This window comes from Glycine soja, chromosome 6 (assembly GCF_004193775.1).
Source record: "Glycine soja cultivar W05 chromosome 6, ASM419377v2, whole genome shotgun sequence".
Classification (NCBI taxonomy): Eukaryota; Viridiplantae; Streptophyta; class Magnoliopsida; order Fabales; family Fabaceae; genus Glycine; species Glycine soja.
The window spans coordinates 2,656,607-2,674,398 of record NC_041007.1 but is presented as its reverse complement, the minus strand read 5'-3'; the positions used below and the strand labels follow the sequence as shown (position 1 = coordinate 2,674,398).

Here is a 17,792-nt window from a genome sequence, read left to right as displayed (position 1 = left end):
ATCTCATCGGTAGTGACAACTGACAATTGTAAACAGCTAGAAAAATCATCTCCAGATAAATAAATGTCAGGCTTAACCAAAAATCATAACAGAAAAGTAGCCAGTACTGCAATAGATATACTGACTTTCAGACATGCAATTGAAATGAGACAGGTTACAATATATTACAATGATGATAAACAGATTCGCACTTGAGCAGAAAAGCAAGCAGGGAGTAGAAACATAATGAGAAGGTAAACAAAAATAAAAAAGACTTAAATATGTTTTTAATTCTTAAAATTTTGGTCATTTCTGTTTTTGACTTCCTAAATTTAAATTATTTATTTTAGTTTCTATATTTAAAAAAAAATTGTCTCTAGTGACTGATTTTGGCAATTTGAATGCCCAGTTTGTGGAAGTTTTTCACTACAATAAGGACTAAAAAAACTAAAAAACTAACAAAAAAAAACAGTTTTCGTAATTAAGAGATTAAAAGAAGTAAATTTAATTTAGGGGACCAAAAACATGATTAATCCAAAAAAATTATGCAAGTAACATGTCCACTTAACAGTCATACCGATATAAAAAAAATAAAACTTTTTATTTGTCAACAGATCCCAATTTTATAATACTAGTTAACTATAAACAGGCTAAAAATATTATTACATCCAAACCAAACATTATATATAGATAGGCCACTAGGATCCAGGTACTTATAATGATTGGATTGATGGAAAGAGATACGATCGAATGGGATGAAAAATCAAATGGTGTCGAATAGAAGATAAAGGAATAAAACTTTCTTTCCATTGTTTGCATATATTACATCGATGTACATTGTCTGGGTAAGGAAAATAGCAGAATAAAATTAATAAATTATTATTTTATTCCTATATTATCCTTGTTTTAAAAAATATCAACTGCAATATATGATTATGATGGAAAAGGATCTACGATTTTTCTTAAAAATAAAATAACTTTCATTGTTAGAAAGAACAACAGGGTTGCTTAAAACATCTAACAATGCCAATCAAATTAAAACGAGGCAAAGAAAACAACATTTAACAGCACACCTCACTTTCTTCCCCATTCATGCCAGAAATCAGATTTAATCATCATAAGAATTTCCTTTTAATTCCTTTGATCAGAACTAAACCAAGGCACAAGGTATATTCACCTAAGATAATAAAATCTAGATGTACGGTCCTGAGGAACATACATGTATATAACTCAGGATTTCATCCGTCCAGTTTTTAAAATCTTAAGTGAATATACATAGAATCCAAATCATCCTCTTTAGTTGCAGAAAACCAGAAAATGCTCATAACTTAAAACATTGCCTTTAAGAAAATCTCATTAAAAAAAGGTTGTTGTCCTCATATCACTTATAAAAGTCATCACTAAATATGAAGCTCCCCTGGTACATGACTTCTATACGTCCAAAGATTGGCAACTACACTAAAAATTTTCAAAGTGTGAATTAACCAAACCTAAAAAATGTTGTTTAATTAAATATGATTTTAATGGAGATGCATTGTAAGTGTAAAAGATTTTACAGCATTAACCAATTAGAAATTAGCTTTGGTGTGACTTTTAGGGTGGTTAATGGTTATTATCAAAATTAAAAACTTACCATATATGGTGGTTTATAATTCAATGACAGGATAAAAACTTTACACTATCAGTTAATGTACCGATATTCAGTGTACCTTTTTCTGACTAAAGTTTCCTAACATTCAAGGAATGCCCAAGTTATGGCTCATACAAGGTTTAAGCTACTATTGAAGAGAAGTGTTGGCAACACACTCTCTAACATGATCTTTCTAACACGCTCTTTACCATTGGTTAAAATTTATAGAAAACTACAAAAACAAGGACTCATTAAATGAGAAGTGAGACCCACAAAATTGTGATTTCACATAAATTTTAACCAATAATAGAAAATGTGTTCAAAAGAGTGTGTTAGAATGCGTAATGCATTTCTCATTGAAGAATATTCAAATCCCAGGTTATACTAACGCCTTGCTCTTTCCTTTGTTCCCACTAAAAGATAAAAAAAAAATAGTTCAACATGTGACAGCACGCAACAGTGAATTACATAGAACAAGAGGAAGGGGGGAAATACCATGGGTAGAGCAGTGAATTGCATCGAGAACATTGAAATTGTGAACGAAATCTCCAAGTTGTGCAGCTGCTGCATTTGGTGTCATGAGAGATGTTGAGAGTTGAGACCAACATTGAACTAGAGGAAATAGAGTAAGGATAGAAAAAATAATTTAATAATTTTGTAAAAGGTCAGATTTTTTGTTCCATCTCAATCCTCCCAATTTGGAAGGGAAGAAAATTGAGACAAAACAATGGTATCTGTTCCATCCCATTCCTTCTTGTTCCATCCTCTTTTTATATATCCAAACAAAGGAATTTAATCCCATTCCATTCAATCTCATTTGACCAATCCAAATGTGCACAAACTCACATCTAAGATGGTTGAAATTAACAATAAGCAATTAAGTATAACCCTTAAATCCAGAAAGTTAGTGAATAATGAAAGTAGACAAGTAGTATGCATCAAAATAATTTTAGATATAACATTAGCAATAGCATGTCAACATGTACTTGAAAAACTGAGAACACAAAGTAAACAAAGAGCATAACTTCACTATTTCAGCTATCTTGTAGTGTCAAACTTAGTATAATAACCATGAAATTAATATCTACGGACTGATACCCAGATCCTTATTCCTAACAATGGGTGTGTTGCTTTCATGCTTTATATATTAAATTTCGCACATGGATACCATAGGTGCCACAAAACTATCACAAAGAAAAGAACTACAAGAGTAATACGACAGTATTATTATATGAACAATATCCTTACTCCTTAGTTACGAAATAAAGAGCGCACCAGAAGATCTATCAGAGCAGAAATCTAGTTCTGCTACCAATCTGAGAATGTATTCAACCTATTGCCATATAAAAGCAAGAACAACACAGAAAACAACAAATAGAAGCAGCTTCTTCAAATAATAATCTTGTTGCCCTTGATGGGTGCGCAGAGGGAATCCATGAGCATGGACACCATGAAATGTATTAGCAAATCCATGTGGAAAACCAGCCCCTCCCCCATACATGGCCGCATCATGAAACCCATGCATCTGAAAGTTGAATAAGGATGGTATAAAACCACCAAACGCTGCGGACAATGCAAAATTCCCAAATCTTGTTGTTGCCATCGGCGGTGGCACAAATCCCCCCAAGCCACCCATAAATCCAAACCCATGTTGATGAAAATGATTTGTTTCAGGTGGAGGAGCAGTTTCAGGCCTCTGCCCAGCCGGACGATGTGGGATGTTAACGCCCGGAATAGATTTTGATCTCGGATCAGTGGACGACTTTCCTCTCCCATACAAGGGAACCAATTTCTCCTCCTCCACGAGAGCCTTGCACACCGGGCATTCTCGTGATTGTGAGTGAAAGTGAAGCCATTTGTAAAGACAAGGCCAGCAGAAAAGATGACCACACAAAGTAATTATCGGGTCTTGCGCTAATTCAAAGCAAATGTTGCATTCAAAATTGGCAGCATCGCTGTTATTATTGTTGTTGAAGTAGGAAGGGCTTGGGGGTGACCTCCCTGTTGATTCCCCAAACCCACTTGCCATCTACAAAACCCAAATCATAACACAAGTTAACAAGTGATCCATCATAACATATATAACGGGGTTACACATGACAATCCTCGCACAGAACACTTAGGGATAAAATAATCAATATTTTACATGTGGTATTCGTGAACCAAAAGGCTATTGCGTCGCTTCATAACACACAAAAACGCGTTTTCAATGACACAGCCACAAGTAAACAACGAAGCCCAATTGTTGGACGGAATTGAGAGAAACTGACAAATGCAACAAAATCTCTAAAGAAAAATGATAAAGTCATGTCAAGCAGAGAGAATCAAACAAACAGGAATAGGTGAAGGTGACAAAATAGCCACACATAGTTTTGTAGGGAAAACAAAGAAGAAGAAGAAAACTAGATAATAATAACAACGTCTTTGTCACAAAAAAAAAAAAAAATTCCGAATTTCTACTTAGAAGAAAAATAAGGGTTTAGAGATTGGGGGCATTTACAGCGAAGAAGATGAAATAAAAAACGATAAAGGAAAGAAGAGCAGAATAGAAGATTACGAACCTGAGGAAAGCGAAAAACTAAGAAAAATGGATCGGTTGAGGAAGTGAATAGTGAGGAGGGGGTATCATGTATGTGTGACTCAAAATTTGGTTTGTCTGCAGCCTGCGGAGATAGAAAGGACGAAGCTTCTTCCTTTTACTTTTCGGGCTGCAATTCAAGAATTCCACGGAATTCTTCAATGACTTAATCACTTTGATTGGATTAAGAGAATTGGGTTAAGAATTTAATTCAAATATTACTCACACTTCTAAAAATCTTGGGAATCTTATTTTTTTATTTGATTTTTTCAGATAAAAAAATAAATAAGAAGTATTTTAAATGTAGAACAATTTAAAAGTTTTATGCATTCTAATTTATTAGTGAATATACTATACTTTTTTTGTTACAGTGTATTTACTGTATATTCTCATTTAAAATGAGATATAAATTTATTTTTTATTATTAATATCTTTTAAAAATAATATTGTTATTTAGTGATGGAGATAAAAGTGATAAAAATAAAATGAGGATGGTTTAAGAAAATTGAGGTATAATTTGTTACTAACATTGATTATGGATAAGGAAAGGAGCCAGTCTCTACTACACATAGAAACTCGTACACTAGCTATCAATTCCTTATATATTGTATGTAAGTTTTTTCTATTAAAAACAATTTAATAAATAATCTTTAATATTTAAATTAATTTATATACTTGAGAATAAATCAAATTAATTTAAAATGCAACCTTTTATAACTTCTAATATAATAATAATGAATTATAAAAGGAAAAGACTTTTAAAAGAAAAATAAACTATACTAAAATATTTTATTTAGAAAAGAAAGAAAGCAATTATGTACACATTGAAGAGTATAAAAAAAGAAAAGAAAATAGTTGTCTAAAAAGATTTTATTAGAGTGTTGTCTTCACTTAGGTGAATTTTCCATTTTAAAAGAAAAATGATATTTGACCGTTAGTTAAGTAGTAATACACTTGAAAACTAGTTATATGGGGTCCTTAAACTTAATTAAATTTCTTGTTGAGCATGTTGGTTGTTTGGCTATAAACAATCTCTTAAGCGTTTGGATAAAAGGAAATGCAAATTTTTTTTTGGTCGTCATTTATTAAGAGTTGACTTGGGTTTGAGTTAAGATTTATGTTCGCATTAATTCCATCTCATCTCCTCATTCATTGGACGACGATGTCTAAAGAATCACAAGAACAAAAGAGGTCGTCGTGATGCAAATATACGTTTTAATTGGATAAATAATAAAATGATGTATCACAGGTCTTAAAAGATAAAAAAATATATAAATTTAATTTTGAAATGAATAAAAAATATAACATTAATGAAGATAATTTTGTCTTTAAAATATAATGTTGAAAGATTAATTTAATAATAAATTATATATTTTTTAGGAAGAATTTATCATCTTTTAACTTTGAATAACTCCTATGCATGGCTCTCCATCTGGATGACAAAAAAAAAAAAAAAAAAAAATCGGGCAAACGCAACAACATTTAGTAAGTTCAAGCCTCAAGACCAAATAATAAACACCAGTAACAAACATAAAACCAAAAAGTCTCCGTGTACAAAGCCACAGCCTCGCCATGTCGCTGATCTCTGCCGCCATATTCACCGGCATGTTCTCCGCCCAAGCCGAAGCCCGGGACACGCGGTGGCTGTGGCGGCGATCCAGAACAACCTCGTTCGAGTGGCTGCTATGTCTTCCACTCCGCACTCGCCCCTCCGGTCGTGTCTTCTTCTGGTCCTACGTTTTCTACCTCTCACGCTTTCTCCACCTTCTTCGTCGTTTTGCGTCACCGAAGGTTGTCGTTTTTCAGGCTGTTCAACAACTCCGTCCTTTTGATCATGTCGTTTTTATGGCACGAGTTTTCACGGTCGCTTCAGGTGCTGGCGATTCTGTTTTACACGGCGGTTTATTCCGTCGTTTATGCGTTCCGGTTCTAGACGGAAATAGGGTTGAGTGGTGTAATTTTAATGTTTATTTTAAAATATTTGTTAAAAGATTTAATTAAAGAATATTATAAATTATTTATAACGGTGAGATTTTCATCACCTACATAATTGTTAATAACTAACCATATTTACTTTTATCCTTTAAAATAATTAATTAATAATATCTTTTAAGATTAATGTTAGCATATATTTATTGAAGAAAATATATTTATTAAAAAAATGTATTTTTAGATTTATTTAAAATTATATTACTTGTCATCATGTTTTTATGTTACCCAATATGAAATTCATGATTTTAACTCAAAACGAGATTTTATTGTTTTCAGATTTTAATTAGTATGGACAAATATTTTCACTGAAAACAGAAATTTAATTAAACACATTTTCATCATTATTTTTTATTTTAAGTAGAAATAAAAATAAAAAACAATCAAACCAAACAGCATATGATTTTGCTATTTGATTATTTGAGGACTAATTAAGGTTCATTTGTTGAACCTTCTTTTTTATGCCTGTTTTATTATATGTCCTCCTTTAGCTTGATTGGGTTCCTTAATCTTTGTGTAGGTCAAATGTAATGACTCTGTCTATGGATACAGAACTTGTAATTTGTAAAACTTTTATTGACAACTTCCAAATTGAAATTGTGCAGTTAATAAATTGAAATAAATTCCAATATGAATTTCGTTGTATTTCTTTTATATAAGAACTTTCATGGTACTGCAGTAAAAGGAGGTAAGAAAATGTTCAATAAAATATCAAATATGTGATGTTCCAAACAATGAAAATGAGAATTACTGTTCTAATTAAAAAATACACTGTAAACGACACCATAGTTTAGACGTTTTGGCGAAATTAAGGATTACTGTTGTTAGTTTATACTTACTGACTTGCTCCCCCGTTCATAGTGATGGGGAGTGGTGGATTTAAATTTTTAAACAGTATTTGGCAGATTATAGCCTCGTTCATTTATGAAATCGTGGGGGATAATTTTTTATGCACAAAACTAACTAACTGAAAGTTAAAAAATAGATTAGTAGTTGAAAGTTAAAAGTTGGCAGCCGAAAATTAAAAAAATTAATTTATTAAATTATATGTGTTGAGTGAAGTTAAAGATTGAAGTAGCTACAAACGGTTAAATAACAAAAAATAATAATAAAATTATTATTTATTTAAATAAATATATTAAGAATGAAAGTGAAAGAAAATAAAGATTTAAAAGTTAGTATTTTAAAAAATTTTATTTTAAGTAATATTTCAAAAAATATTAAAAACTATTAAAAAAAACTTATTTACCAAATAATCAAATAAGGTTAACAGTTAATAAAAAAAAGTTAAAAACTAACTTGAAAATATTTTATCCAACATAACCCTTCTATATAATGGTTTGGTGAGACTTGAGACAACCAAAAAGGAAGCCTAATTGCATTTCTAGTGTGCTGTGTGTGAGAACTTTTTTTGACACAAAGTGTGTGAGAACTTAGAAGGTGAGAAACTGGAAAAAGTTTTTCAGTCTTACACAACTACGAGTGGGCATTATGAAATCAGAGGTTAATCAGATTAGTCCGACAATTCAAACATGGTTTTACTTTAATTAATTTTATTTTAAATTCAATTTCAATTTTTTTTTTTGTGCGAGAGATCTCATATTTGATAAATATGAGAGATCTATATATTAAAGTTTAAAATTCATTGATTTTTATTCTTATTGCTATTCATTTTCAGTTTCTTATCTAGTATTATAAAATTTCATGCATATCAAATAATAAAAAAATGGTAATATATCATTGAATCTTGTGCATGATATTTTTATAATTTTTGTAAGTTTAAATTAAATTAAAAAGTCACATGAAGATAAAAAGAGAATGAGAGAAATTTTTCTACTTGAATAAGATAAAAAAAGAAAATATAGATAATGAATTAATTGAAAGAATAAAATAAAATAAGAATCACTTTCTTCAAATACTATAATTTTAAAGACAGAATAATGAATGTTATTGCTAGACATAGATTAGTTGCGTAAGAAACGGAGCAAGATAAATCATTCATACTGATAAATACTAATGACAGTCTCAATTAATTTTCAAGCCAAACAAAACAGATTCCCAGGGTTGGTTCAACTTCAACCCGTAAGTTGTTGAACCAAACAATTAATTTTCAAGCAACATAAATCATTCCGTTAATGTTCAGAATATGCGAGTATCAGATTCAGGATACACAGCGGATATCTCTCTCCTCGTCTCTCAGTTTACAAATACACCGTTCAAACCTGGGCATCGCCTTTCACCACTATCATCTTGTTCTCTTCTCTACCTTCCCCCAAAAACCTTCATTCCCATGAACCCAATTAAAAAGTATACAATCAATGTTTTCATGTGGATAACTTCGGTGTTGCATGATACTTGCACATTCATAAAATGTAAATTAGCCTTTGCATCCAACAGTTACAAATTACAATTCTCCTTGGAGAAGATTTTTCTCCATTCAGGAGCATAATCAGTATATATGAATTTTTCGATTTTTCTAGTGAAGGTCCAAAAATAGAGAGCGCGTACTAAGTGAAGCACAAAAACGGAAAATCAGAATATAATAAAATAGATGGCAAAATAAAGGACAGTAAGGGATCAAATGATATATAATTATATATACAGATATGAACGAAGCAGATTTTTTTCTCCTTTTTTTCCCTTTTTCCTTTTAAGGCCTTCGGCCCAACCTCTGACAAACATTTCAATTACCCTTTTTTTTTCCCCTCCTTTTCCTTCTTTACCCTCTACTTTATCTATCTTTAGATTCCCAATTTTCTCTACGAAAGGCTCCCCTCTTTGAAAGCCAAATCTGCAACCTCATCCAATTTTTCCTAAACAATTTTGGATGAGCAAGCAACCCCCTAAATCTAAGGAGTAAAAAATTACAACAAAAAAAAAAAAAAGAAAAAAAGAAAGAGTTATAGCTGCCTATATTTTACAGATATTCCTTTCAAGGAACTATTTCTCAAAGAAAAACTGCTTCGCAGACGATTAAACCATGACAATTTCATCTCACCCGAGCCAGTGCATTGACCCTCCCCTTCCCCGTCACTGCTGAAAAGCGTCTGATCAGAGCAGTCAAGTGAAGCTCCACATGCTAGATTATAAGACTGGCATGCAGAATGGCACACTCGAAGCCTGTTGTCTCCATCCTTGTCGCACTTCTGGATTGAGATCTGAAAATTAAGTGCCAACCTACATTGTTAGAAAGCATTACAATTCGATAAAAACTAGTGTCTCACATTCCGTTCCTCAGTTCCCACCTATTGTAAAAAGATTCATCACTCGGGTTTGAATTGGCACACACATTGAAACTAAGAAAACCAGGATTATCTCATAGCTAATTAAAAAACACGTCATTAAACACCTATGGAACCATTTAAATTCAGCTTAAGCTATGGTTTTATCTAAACGAGTGTCACATGCAGAAACTTAAATAATGTACGAACCAACTAGGAAAGGAAGTGAAGAAATGAAAACCAACAGAAATCAGATTGCAAGACAAAATTTCAAGAATAACTAAAAACAATCATACTACAATTACAAAACAGGAAAAGCTAAAGAACAATTTTAGTTTGAAAAGACAACATACCCAGCAGGCAAGCCGTTTAGCAGTCTCATCACAGTAGGAGCTGCCAAATATATTAAATAATTTTCTAGCACCACCAGGGAATAGTCGGTGGTAGTTGGGTATGACAACAACCTCTTCCAGTTGCTGTAGTATGCTAGGCTCACTGGGTGCACAATGCTGTCCAGAAACATCATTTCCCAGCACATTTTTGCACACCGAAAGGCTAGATAGGAGCATGGAGCTATTCTGGCATGTGTATCCCGCATAGTCAGAACAGCGAAATTCACAAACTCCATTATCACAAACCCCACCATGAAGGCTGCATTGCTCATCACACACAGCTGCACGAAATATGAGGGACAAGTGAATTACTCGAGTCAACCAATGAAATAAAACACAGGCTAAGAAAAAGAAATTGACACAACTCATGTAGATCTCTTGTACAAAGAAACAATCTTGTAGCAAATATCTAGTCTCAAAAATTGGTGTGTACCAGTGGAGCAGTCAATGCCAGTGTAGCCAGGTTTACATTCACAAATCCCATTGGAAAGACACATTCCATTGCCATTGCATTTGCTGGGGCAGGAACCTGGAAGAAGTTATGTGAAAGCATTTTTATTTTAGATAAAGAAAATGAAAACTACATACTGCTGCCAAACTGAAGGCAACTTAGAGTAGAAGCACAAGTTGACAACAGTATAAGGCTATAAGCACAATGATTACACAAATCATCAGATATAAATTAAAGTAGAAAATGAGAGCTCACGTCTACTGCAATCATTCCCATGAAATCCAAGAAAGCATCGGCATTTTCCATCAACACAATCTCCATTGAAATTACATGAATTAGGGCATTGACCAGACACAGCTACTGGGTCAGTGTTACAGAGCTCATGGTAAGCAGGGCAGAGTAATTCACCTATAGAAAAATGTAATGGAGAAAATTGTGTTTGTAATAAATGACAAATTAACACTACATAAACAACTAAACATAGACAAAAATAACATTAATATTAACCATTAAAGCCAGGGAACTGAATGGGTCCACCAGCTTGAGGACACACTTTCCAGATACCATCCACAGCAACCTGTACACAAGTGTTAACATAATGTAGCTTCATTTAGTGAATTTGGTAACAAAGGAAAAGGAGGGGAGGGTGAGCATACAATTCATATACATGCTTAAGAATAAAGTAGTAGCAATAGCAACCTGCCCAAACCATTATGAAGAAGTGTTATCAATGGTGGATGGCGGAAGGCCAACATTCTGCCACATAAACATGCCATTGTGGCCTATGGCATCGCCATAGCAGGCCCTTCAAAAATTGCCGATGGTGGTTGGCAAAAAATCCACCATGCCATTCTGATATGGCACCACCATTTAAAAACAATGTTACAAAGAAATTATCCCACTCAAACATTACATGATTGCTCAATCAAATGTATAACCATTTCTTCAAAATGTAAATTATCCATCAATAACACATCCATAAAGAAGTGGGAACAACAACCATACCATTTTCCCCTTATTACAAGATAAATATAATAATATTTCCTACCAATCCATGTTGAGACTGAAGCATATATCGCAGTAATTCCAGGAACACAGTTGATGCAAAACAAACTGGACTAAAATAAAATGGAATTTTATTGATCAAATCCCTTATTTCCAATCAGTACCAAAATGATAGCATAATTGGCAAGGATAAAATCTACAAGAATGACTGAATGAACTACCAAGAATTCAAGAGCCTGGGCTCTCCTACTCAATGAGTCAATGACCCAAAACTAATTCTCACCAACTAACTTCCCCCATCGTCTTCTGCCTCTATGCAAACAGCCTAATTTATTGCCTATGTTAATAGATTATGAGGCCTACTTTCAACTCACAAGGCCTAACTAACAGGTTCCTTCCTAACACGATGTATGTACATAGTGGTTAAAGATCAAAGAAGGATAAAACTTAGATAAAGCTCCTTACATTCTTGCCCAGCCATCAAGTTCTCCAATTAAACCATAACACATGGATATATTACTAAAAATTCTACAACAAATATTCTGTTTTTGAAATGAGACCTTTGCATTCAACAAGGGCCAAAGGCCTTACATCAGCATCAATGAGGGGCTCCACACAACAAGGGGCCTCCTCTATCCAAACAAAATCCTTTACAGTAAAAGCTAATCTAGCTAGTTCATGAGCTACTCTATTTGTAGATCTATAAGTTATATTTTCAACAAAATTTGGACCTGCCAGAATAGCACAGTCCTGTATAAGACCAGCAAAATAGCTATTGTTCTGAGTATGCCTGTTTTTCCATTGAGGTACTATTCTAAGACAATCAGTTTCAAAAAGAATTCTGGAAAAAGAAAGGTGTCTAGCTGTCTCCAAGGCCCATCTAAAAGCAACTGCTTCACCAATATGAGGCTCATAGACACTAGGGACTAACATTGAAGCTGCTGCCAATACTTGACCCAAATGATCCCCTATAAATAACTCCCAACCCAGTACCATATATCTGATGGACGGATGCATCAAAATTTGCCTTTATGACACCTACTTCAGGAGGTTTCCAGCTCTGATTGTCCTCTTTAGATCTCAGGTTTTTTTTGGGAGCAGTTGAAAACCAACGCCTGTGCCTTTAGCAAAACAACAGGAACTGGAATCCTGTTTTTCTGGAAAACCCATTGATTCCTCATATACCAAATTGTCCAAAGAAGTTCACATATTCTTCCCATAAACTCCCAATCACCAATTTACATACAATCATAGAACCAAATAACAAAAGGAACATCATCATTGATTAAAACTCTACCTCCAAGATGTGATGCAAACCAGATCTGGTTGACTTCTTCACAAAGAAGGAGAGCATGCATAACAGTTTCCTCTCTTTCACCACAACAAGGGCATCTTATATCAACTTCCAATCCCCTTGAAGACAGATTTTTCATGACAGGGAGAACACTTTTACATGCTCTCCAAGACAAATTCAAACATTTCAGAATTGATTTAATTTTCCAAAACATCTTCCACATATCTCTCGGGATTTCACTAGAGATTGGTGGCACCCATCCTTGAGGATGTGTCGCTTGATGATAGGTTGATTTAACAGTAAAATCTCCATCCGATGAATGTCTCCACCATAAACAGTCTTAGTTGATATCACTTGTCTTAACGGAATTCTAAGAATCCTTTTTTTCACCCCTTGCAGTACATGAGTCAGCAAATATTCAATGGAAGTTATTTATTATTGGAAAGAACATCCATGATCCATGAGTCAGCATTAGAATGAAAAACTTGATGGCCAAGGTATAACGAACTAGATGTACGTTTTATCCATCAAGGAAAATGAAATCACTGGAACTTTTTTTATTCCCAAAGTTTGTTCAGGAAGTATCAGAGTTCCAGGTCAAAATCCAACAAAGTAAAGCAATACAAGGGGGAGCATTTCAATTTTATTGATAGTTTGATACTACAAAGTACAAACCATACCTCTAAAGAATTGTTGATACACCTGTGCTGATAGCAACCATTTCCCTGGGTCATAGAACCTCGTACAAAGCCTGTGCGTACTAGTGATGAAGCCATACACCTGTACTCAAAAGGGAAATATAGTTAGCAACTACAGATGTCTGCTGTCATAAAATAAATGTAAAGCAGACTAGGAGCATAAGTATGCAGTCACAAATCTGACCTAGAGTTACTTCCTCTGACTTCACCTAGCATTCTGTCAGGTGCTCGTGCACTGTTAGTGTCTGTACATGATCCATCAGAGTAAGCAACAAAATAAGTGCAATAATCAGCCAACGAGGATTGTCCACCTGCAACAACCAGTGAACAGCCAAATAATCATTAAGTGATTAAAATCATTTACAACAGTCACGAGTGAATAGTGACAAGAAAATCTATGATGTGTAACGTGAACAGGACAATAAGAGCAGTAACTACATATCAACCAGAATGCAATAGCCTAAAAGGTTTAACAGTTTCTTGACAATCCAGCACCAATAGTGAAAAATCTGGCCAAAGACAACATAAACCTGGGAAAAGCATGAACACTTCATAAATGTATTTGCACCAACTTGCATATTCTAATTTATAAATGAAAGCATGATTCTACATACCCTTATTAGCTTGAGGAAAATACCGAGCCCACCGAGGGAGATCTCCACTATAAGTTAGGATGGGGCAGTATCCCTCTGCCTCCCTGTTATACGTACAGCCAGAAAACTGTGTTGTGTTGCAACGATAGGCTCCCTCCCATAGATTGCAAGGAGAGGTAACAAACTCAGTACCTTGGTTGCGACCCCAATCAAGATGGTCTGCCATACTATAATTGGCCTTGTACCACCCACTATCTTCTAATAGAGCTAATGTCATTTTTGAAACAACAGATCTTGTATCCACAGAACCAGTCATAATCTCATTCATAAGAAGCCTTTTTTCCCAGTGAGATCCTGCAAGCCATTCACAAACTTGGGTTGGTCATATATTTCATTACTCTTACTCAGAAAGGTTAAATTAATTTAATATTTCATTGACAAGGCAAAAAATAGCAAATAACAAACCTGATGTGCCACGTCCTCCACCATCTTCCAGCTCTAAACCAGAAAAATTTCCTGAGAAAGCCTGCCAACAAGTCGCTCATCAGTCATTTGTTGAATATTTTTACAAAGGACATCTTAAGTATTAAAACAGTAAACATGAAATGGAAGTATTCAAGACAAGTATTCTCCCAAGCAAATACCGCATAATGATATCGAGAATGCATGACAACACGAGGAAGCACCACACGTGTTGCCATTCGTCCAAGTTTTTCATCCATAACTTGTTCAGTAACCTTCAAAAGTCAACAAGTATTGATGAGATTATATAACATGCCATTGAAATGCCTGACATGAAAAGGAATGATGGAACTAAACTTTCAAAATACTTATTGGAAAGAAAACAATAAATGTGTAAAAATTAGATCAAAAACACAAATATGCTGCTCAATTAAGTGCTACAAAACTTCGGTATCATTCAATCATTATTTCCCCCTAAAATGTTTTCATATTCAATACAATTCCTCAATTTAGAATCACCATTCCCCAAAATTGTTACAATTTTTGTCTCCACTATACAAGCAGAAATTTTACTCAACTTTCATGTATATCGCTTCATGCTGTACACATTTCAGTGGACAATTTTACCCTTAAACCACTTCTTAAATTTCAAATTTTTCTTCTAACTTACATAATTACATTAACTTCCCACTAGTTTTATATTATTAGTTTTTTCAATAATGTCATTTTTTATTAACTGTATTTAACTTCTATTTTTTTATTATTTAAAAAATTTAGAGTTCCCCTAGTTTATAAGAAAGTGACCACTAATAATTATTATTATCATACTAAGAATTTAGGGAGAATAATCATGACTCAAACTCATACTTTACGAGACTTACATCATTAAAAAAATTAAAATAAAAGTTGATCTTACAGCACAAAAGGCAGTTCATACCTGATTACGCCGTCTTTTCCTTTCATCTCTAAAATGAGCAAAGGCATGTGGATCAAAACCAAGAACATGCATAACCTGAAAAAATGATCAAATATGATGAACAATGCCACATATTGCCTCTCATGCATCCCTATATATAATTATATATTACAAACCTCATGTATCAGAGTAGCTGAAAGCAAAGTCTCTGCCTCGGCAGTCAAATGGCGAGGCGCAACATTAACATGTCCTGGAGAAAAACAAAAAATACTTTCAGCTCTGAAGCATTCCAGATGCAATATAATAAAAAACACCACTGAAACCAACATATGTTTCGGGGATAATGTACCAGCTATAGCACGACCCCATTGATCTCGTTCACATGCCACTGCCCAGGCAAGTGTATTTCCAGTTGTAGGTCTTGTAGTCACCAAAAGAACCAAGTCGGCATCAGATACACCCTCTGGGGAAGTTGAACAAAAAGGTGATCTCTTAAATTCATATTCAAATTTGACATCCAGCTTTTACAAGAAATACAATGAACTCAACAAATAAAATGTACCCTCAATATATCCACGAGGAAGCTGCACACCTCCATCTTGTCCACACGCAGAATATCCACTCAACCGCAGGTTCCCCTTGACAGGCTCAACAGCCAATGCTCTCCTAAACCAGTCAGCTGTCTGACCTAATGCCTGAAATTAGTCATCAAGAATAAATATCTCTACCCAATTTTTCTACAAATGATAAATATAATATTTATTATAGTTCTAGTGTTCTGCAAAGCAACACTTCTCAAAGAGACATAAATAGCTGGCACAACTGACACATCACCAAGTAATTTTCTCACTGAAAAGAAGATTATCACCCTAGTGAATTAACACAAACTAAAATAAAATATCTGACCTTACGAAGGCGACATTTTTTGTCATCTTCTGAGATATCTTCAGAAGTGCAGTTATACCAACAATCACCAAAGATTGGAGGAATAGCATGAGGATCGCAAGAAGGAAAACCAGGAGAAGTCATGGGAGGCTCCCCAAGCTGTTCATACAAAATTAAAGATTTAATTTCAATAAAATACTTGAGAAACATAATACCAATGTTATGGAAGATAAAATACATTCTAAATATTTTTTTTTGGCATTTATATTAAACACTCACTTTGACAATATCGCCAATTGCTCGACAATCCCTGTCAGGGGAGTGGCCAACAGCATCATAATTTAGATATATCCTAATAGGCTTCTTTGCATCCTCTTGAGGCCTTGATGATGTTGACACATCAAGTAATGTCCTACCTTTATGCTGAGGGGGTTTCAAGCGACCAGGCTCATAAACCTGTGGGGTAATTGAATACACCTTGCGACCAGGTCGCTTCCTCTGTTCAAGAATCTGGTCATGTATGCAAGAGTGTGAGGCAATGTTCTCGGTATTCCTCTCCAAGCCTCCCAATTGAAGTTGGTGTTCATGGGACTTCGCATTGTGGGCCTCCACCCATGCCAATATCAATATAATCTGCAGCACGAAACAGAAGTTTTGAATTTAGCACATATCCAATTTTAGCAACCACGGTGCCTAGATTCACATATGTGAAAATATTCCAACACTATCTTTCTAAGAAGGTATGAAGCCTTTAAAGTGGCCACCACTAGCAAGAGCCAAATCATAGATCAGCAGAATTTCAAAATTAATCATGCAAAAACCACAAGCAAATGGTCCCCAGAAAAAGACCAATGAATAATCTATAATAAATTAGCCACCAGAGAGGCTAGAAAAACATAGAGTTTTGTTTATCTAAGAGAATAAAATCTAGAAAACGGAACTAGACCAGCACCTTTGGATCAATCATTACTCTTACAACAAAACCCTAACCACCAGAGTTTCATTTCAGGACAAACGTAATTAAAGTACGGAACACATATCAGCTTGAAATATTCACTTTCTCACTACTTTCAGCGACCAGTTAGAGCCCAATTTTAGCATATAACCCACGGAGCACAATTGAACTGAAACAAATTTCAAAATTAAAATAAACAAGTAAAAAAAAATCACGAACTAGCAGTATTACCTCGAAAACAATCACAGCGAATCGAAGCTTGCAATGAAATCTGGACAGCGCGCATGAGGTGCACCGAACCGTTAGCTCCATGAAAAAGCGAACACTGAAAAGAAAACCTCTCCGATTCCATCAATTCGCCGGCGAATTTTCGATCGGCTTCGGAACGCGCGAGAATCTCTGGCTGAGATGCATTTTGGACGTTCGACGATGCGGAGAAAGGAGTGACGAACAGAGATTTCGATTCGAGAGAGATGAATGAGCAATGTTCGAAGTGAGAAGCGAGGACTCTGATTTTTGTAGAGAGAGAGTGTGGTGTTGGCGCGTGGCGAGGCTGAGAGAGAGCAAGAGGAGCTTTGAAGTCGTTGGCGTTGCGGTGGATATGCGATAGGCTGGTTCCTCTTTCTGATCTCTGGAATGGGCGAACAGAGAGAGGACACTGACAGTGAACGGAAGAAGAAGAAGAAGAAATCAAATAGATTGGGTGAAGGAGTGGGTGGAGAACAACTTCCTTTTTTAACCATT

The 17,792-nt window shown here is 34.5% G+C and overlaps 2 protein-coding genes across 3 annotated transcripts; both read right to left on the bottom strand.

The window, feature by feature from the left end:
- Window positions 1-2,570: 2,570 nt before the first annotated feature.
- On the bottom strand, window positions 2,571-4,387 carry LOC114414676 (E3 ubiquitin-protein ligase RNF5-like). Its single transcript, XM_028379028.1, has 2 exons — window positions 4,171-4,387; window positions 2,571-3,638 (listed from the first exon to the last, which is right to left on the bottom strand). The coding sequence occupies exon 2, from the start codon at window positions 3,636-3,638 to the stop codon at window positions 2,943-2,945; it is 696 nt and encodes a 231-aa protein (XP_028234829.1). The 5' UTR covers window positions 4,171-4,387; the 3' UTR covers window positions 2,571-2,942.
- A 4,312-nt stretch (window positions 4,388-8,699) lies between these two features.
- LOC114414675 (leishmanolysin homolog) lies at window positions 8,700-17,792 on the bottom strand. Of its 2 annotated transcripts, XM_028379026.1 has the most exons (18): window positions 17,280-17,792; window positions 16,373-16,726; window positions 16,115-16,252; window positions 15,771-15,903; window positions 15,558-15,671; window positions 15,385-15,458; window positions 15,230-15,304; window positions 14,475-14,567; window positions 14,296-14,356; window positions 13,852-14,184; window positions 13,684-13,767; window positions 13,422-13,548; window positions 13,220-13,319; window positions 10,748-10,817; window positions 10,496-10,648; window positions 10,223-10,318; window positions 9,751-10,070; window positions 8,700-9,334 (listed from the first exon to the last, which is right to left on the bottom strand). In XM_028379026.1, exons 1-18 carry the CDS (start codon window positions 17,358-17,360, stop codon window positions 9,077-9,079), a joined length of 2,664 nt encoding a protein of 887 aa, XP_028234827.1. In that variant the 5' UTR covers window positions 17,361-17,792; the 3' UTR covers window positions 8,700-9,076. The 2 variants fall into 2 exon arrangements, with proteins under 2 accessions (XP_028234827.1, XP_028234828.1); XM_028379027.1 differs by lacking the exon at window positions 13,684-13,767 and having other exon boundaries at window positions 8,704-9,334.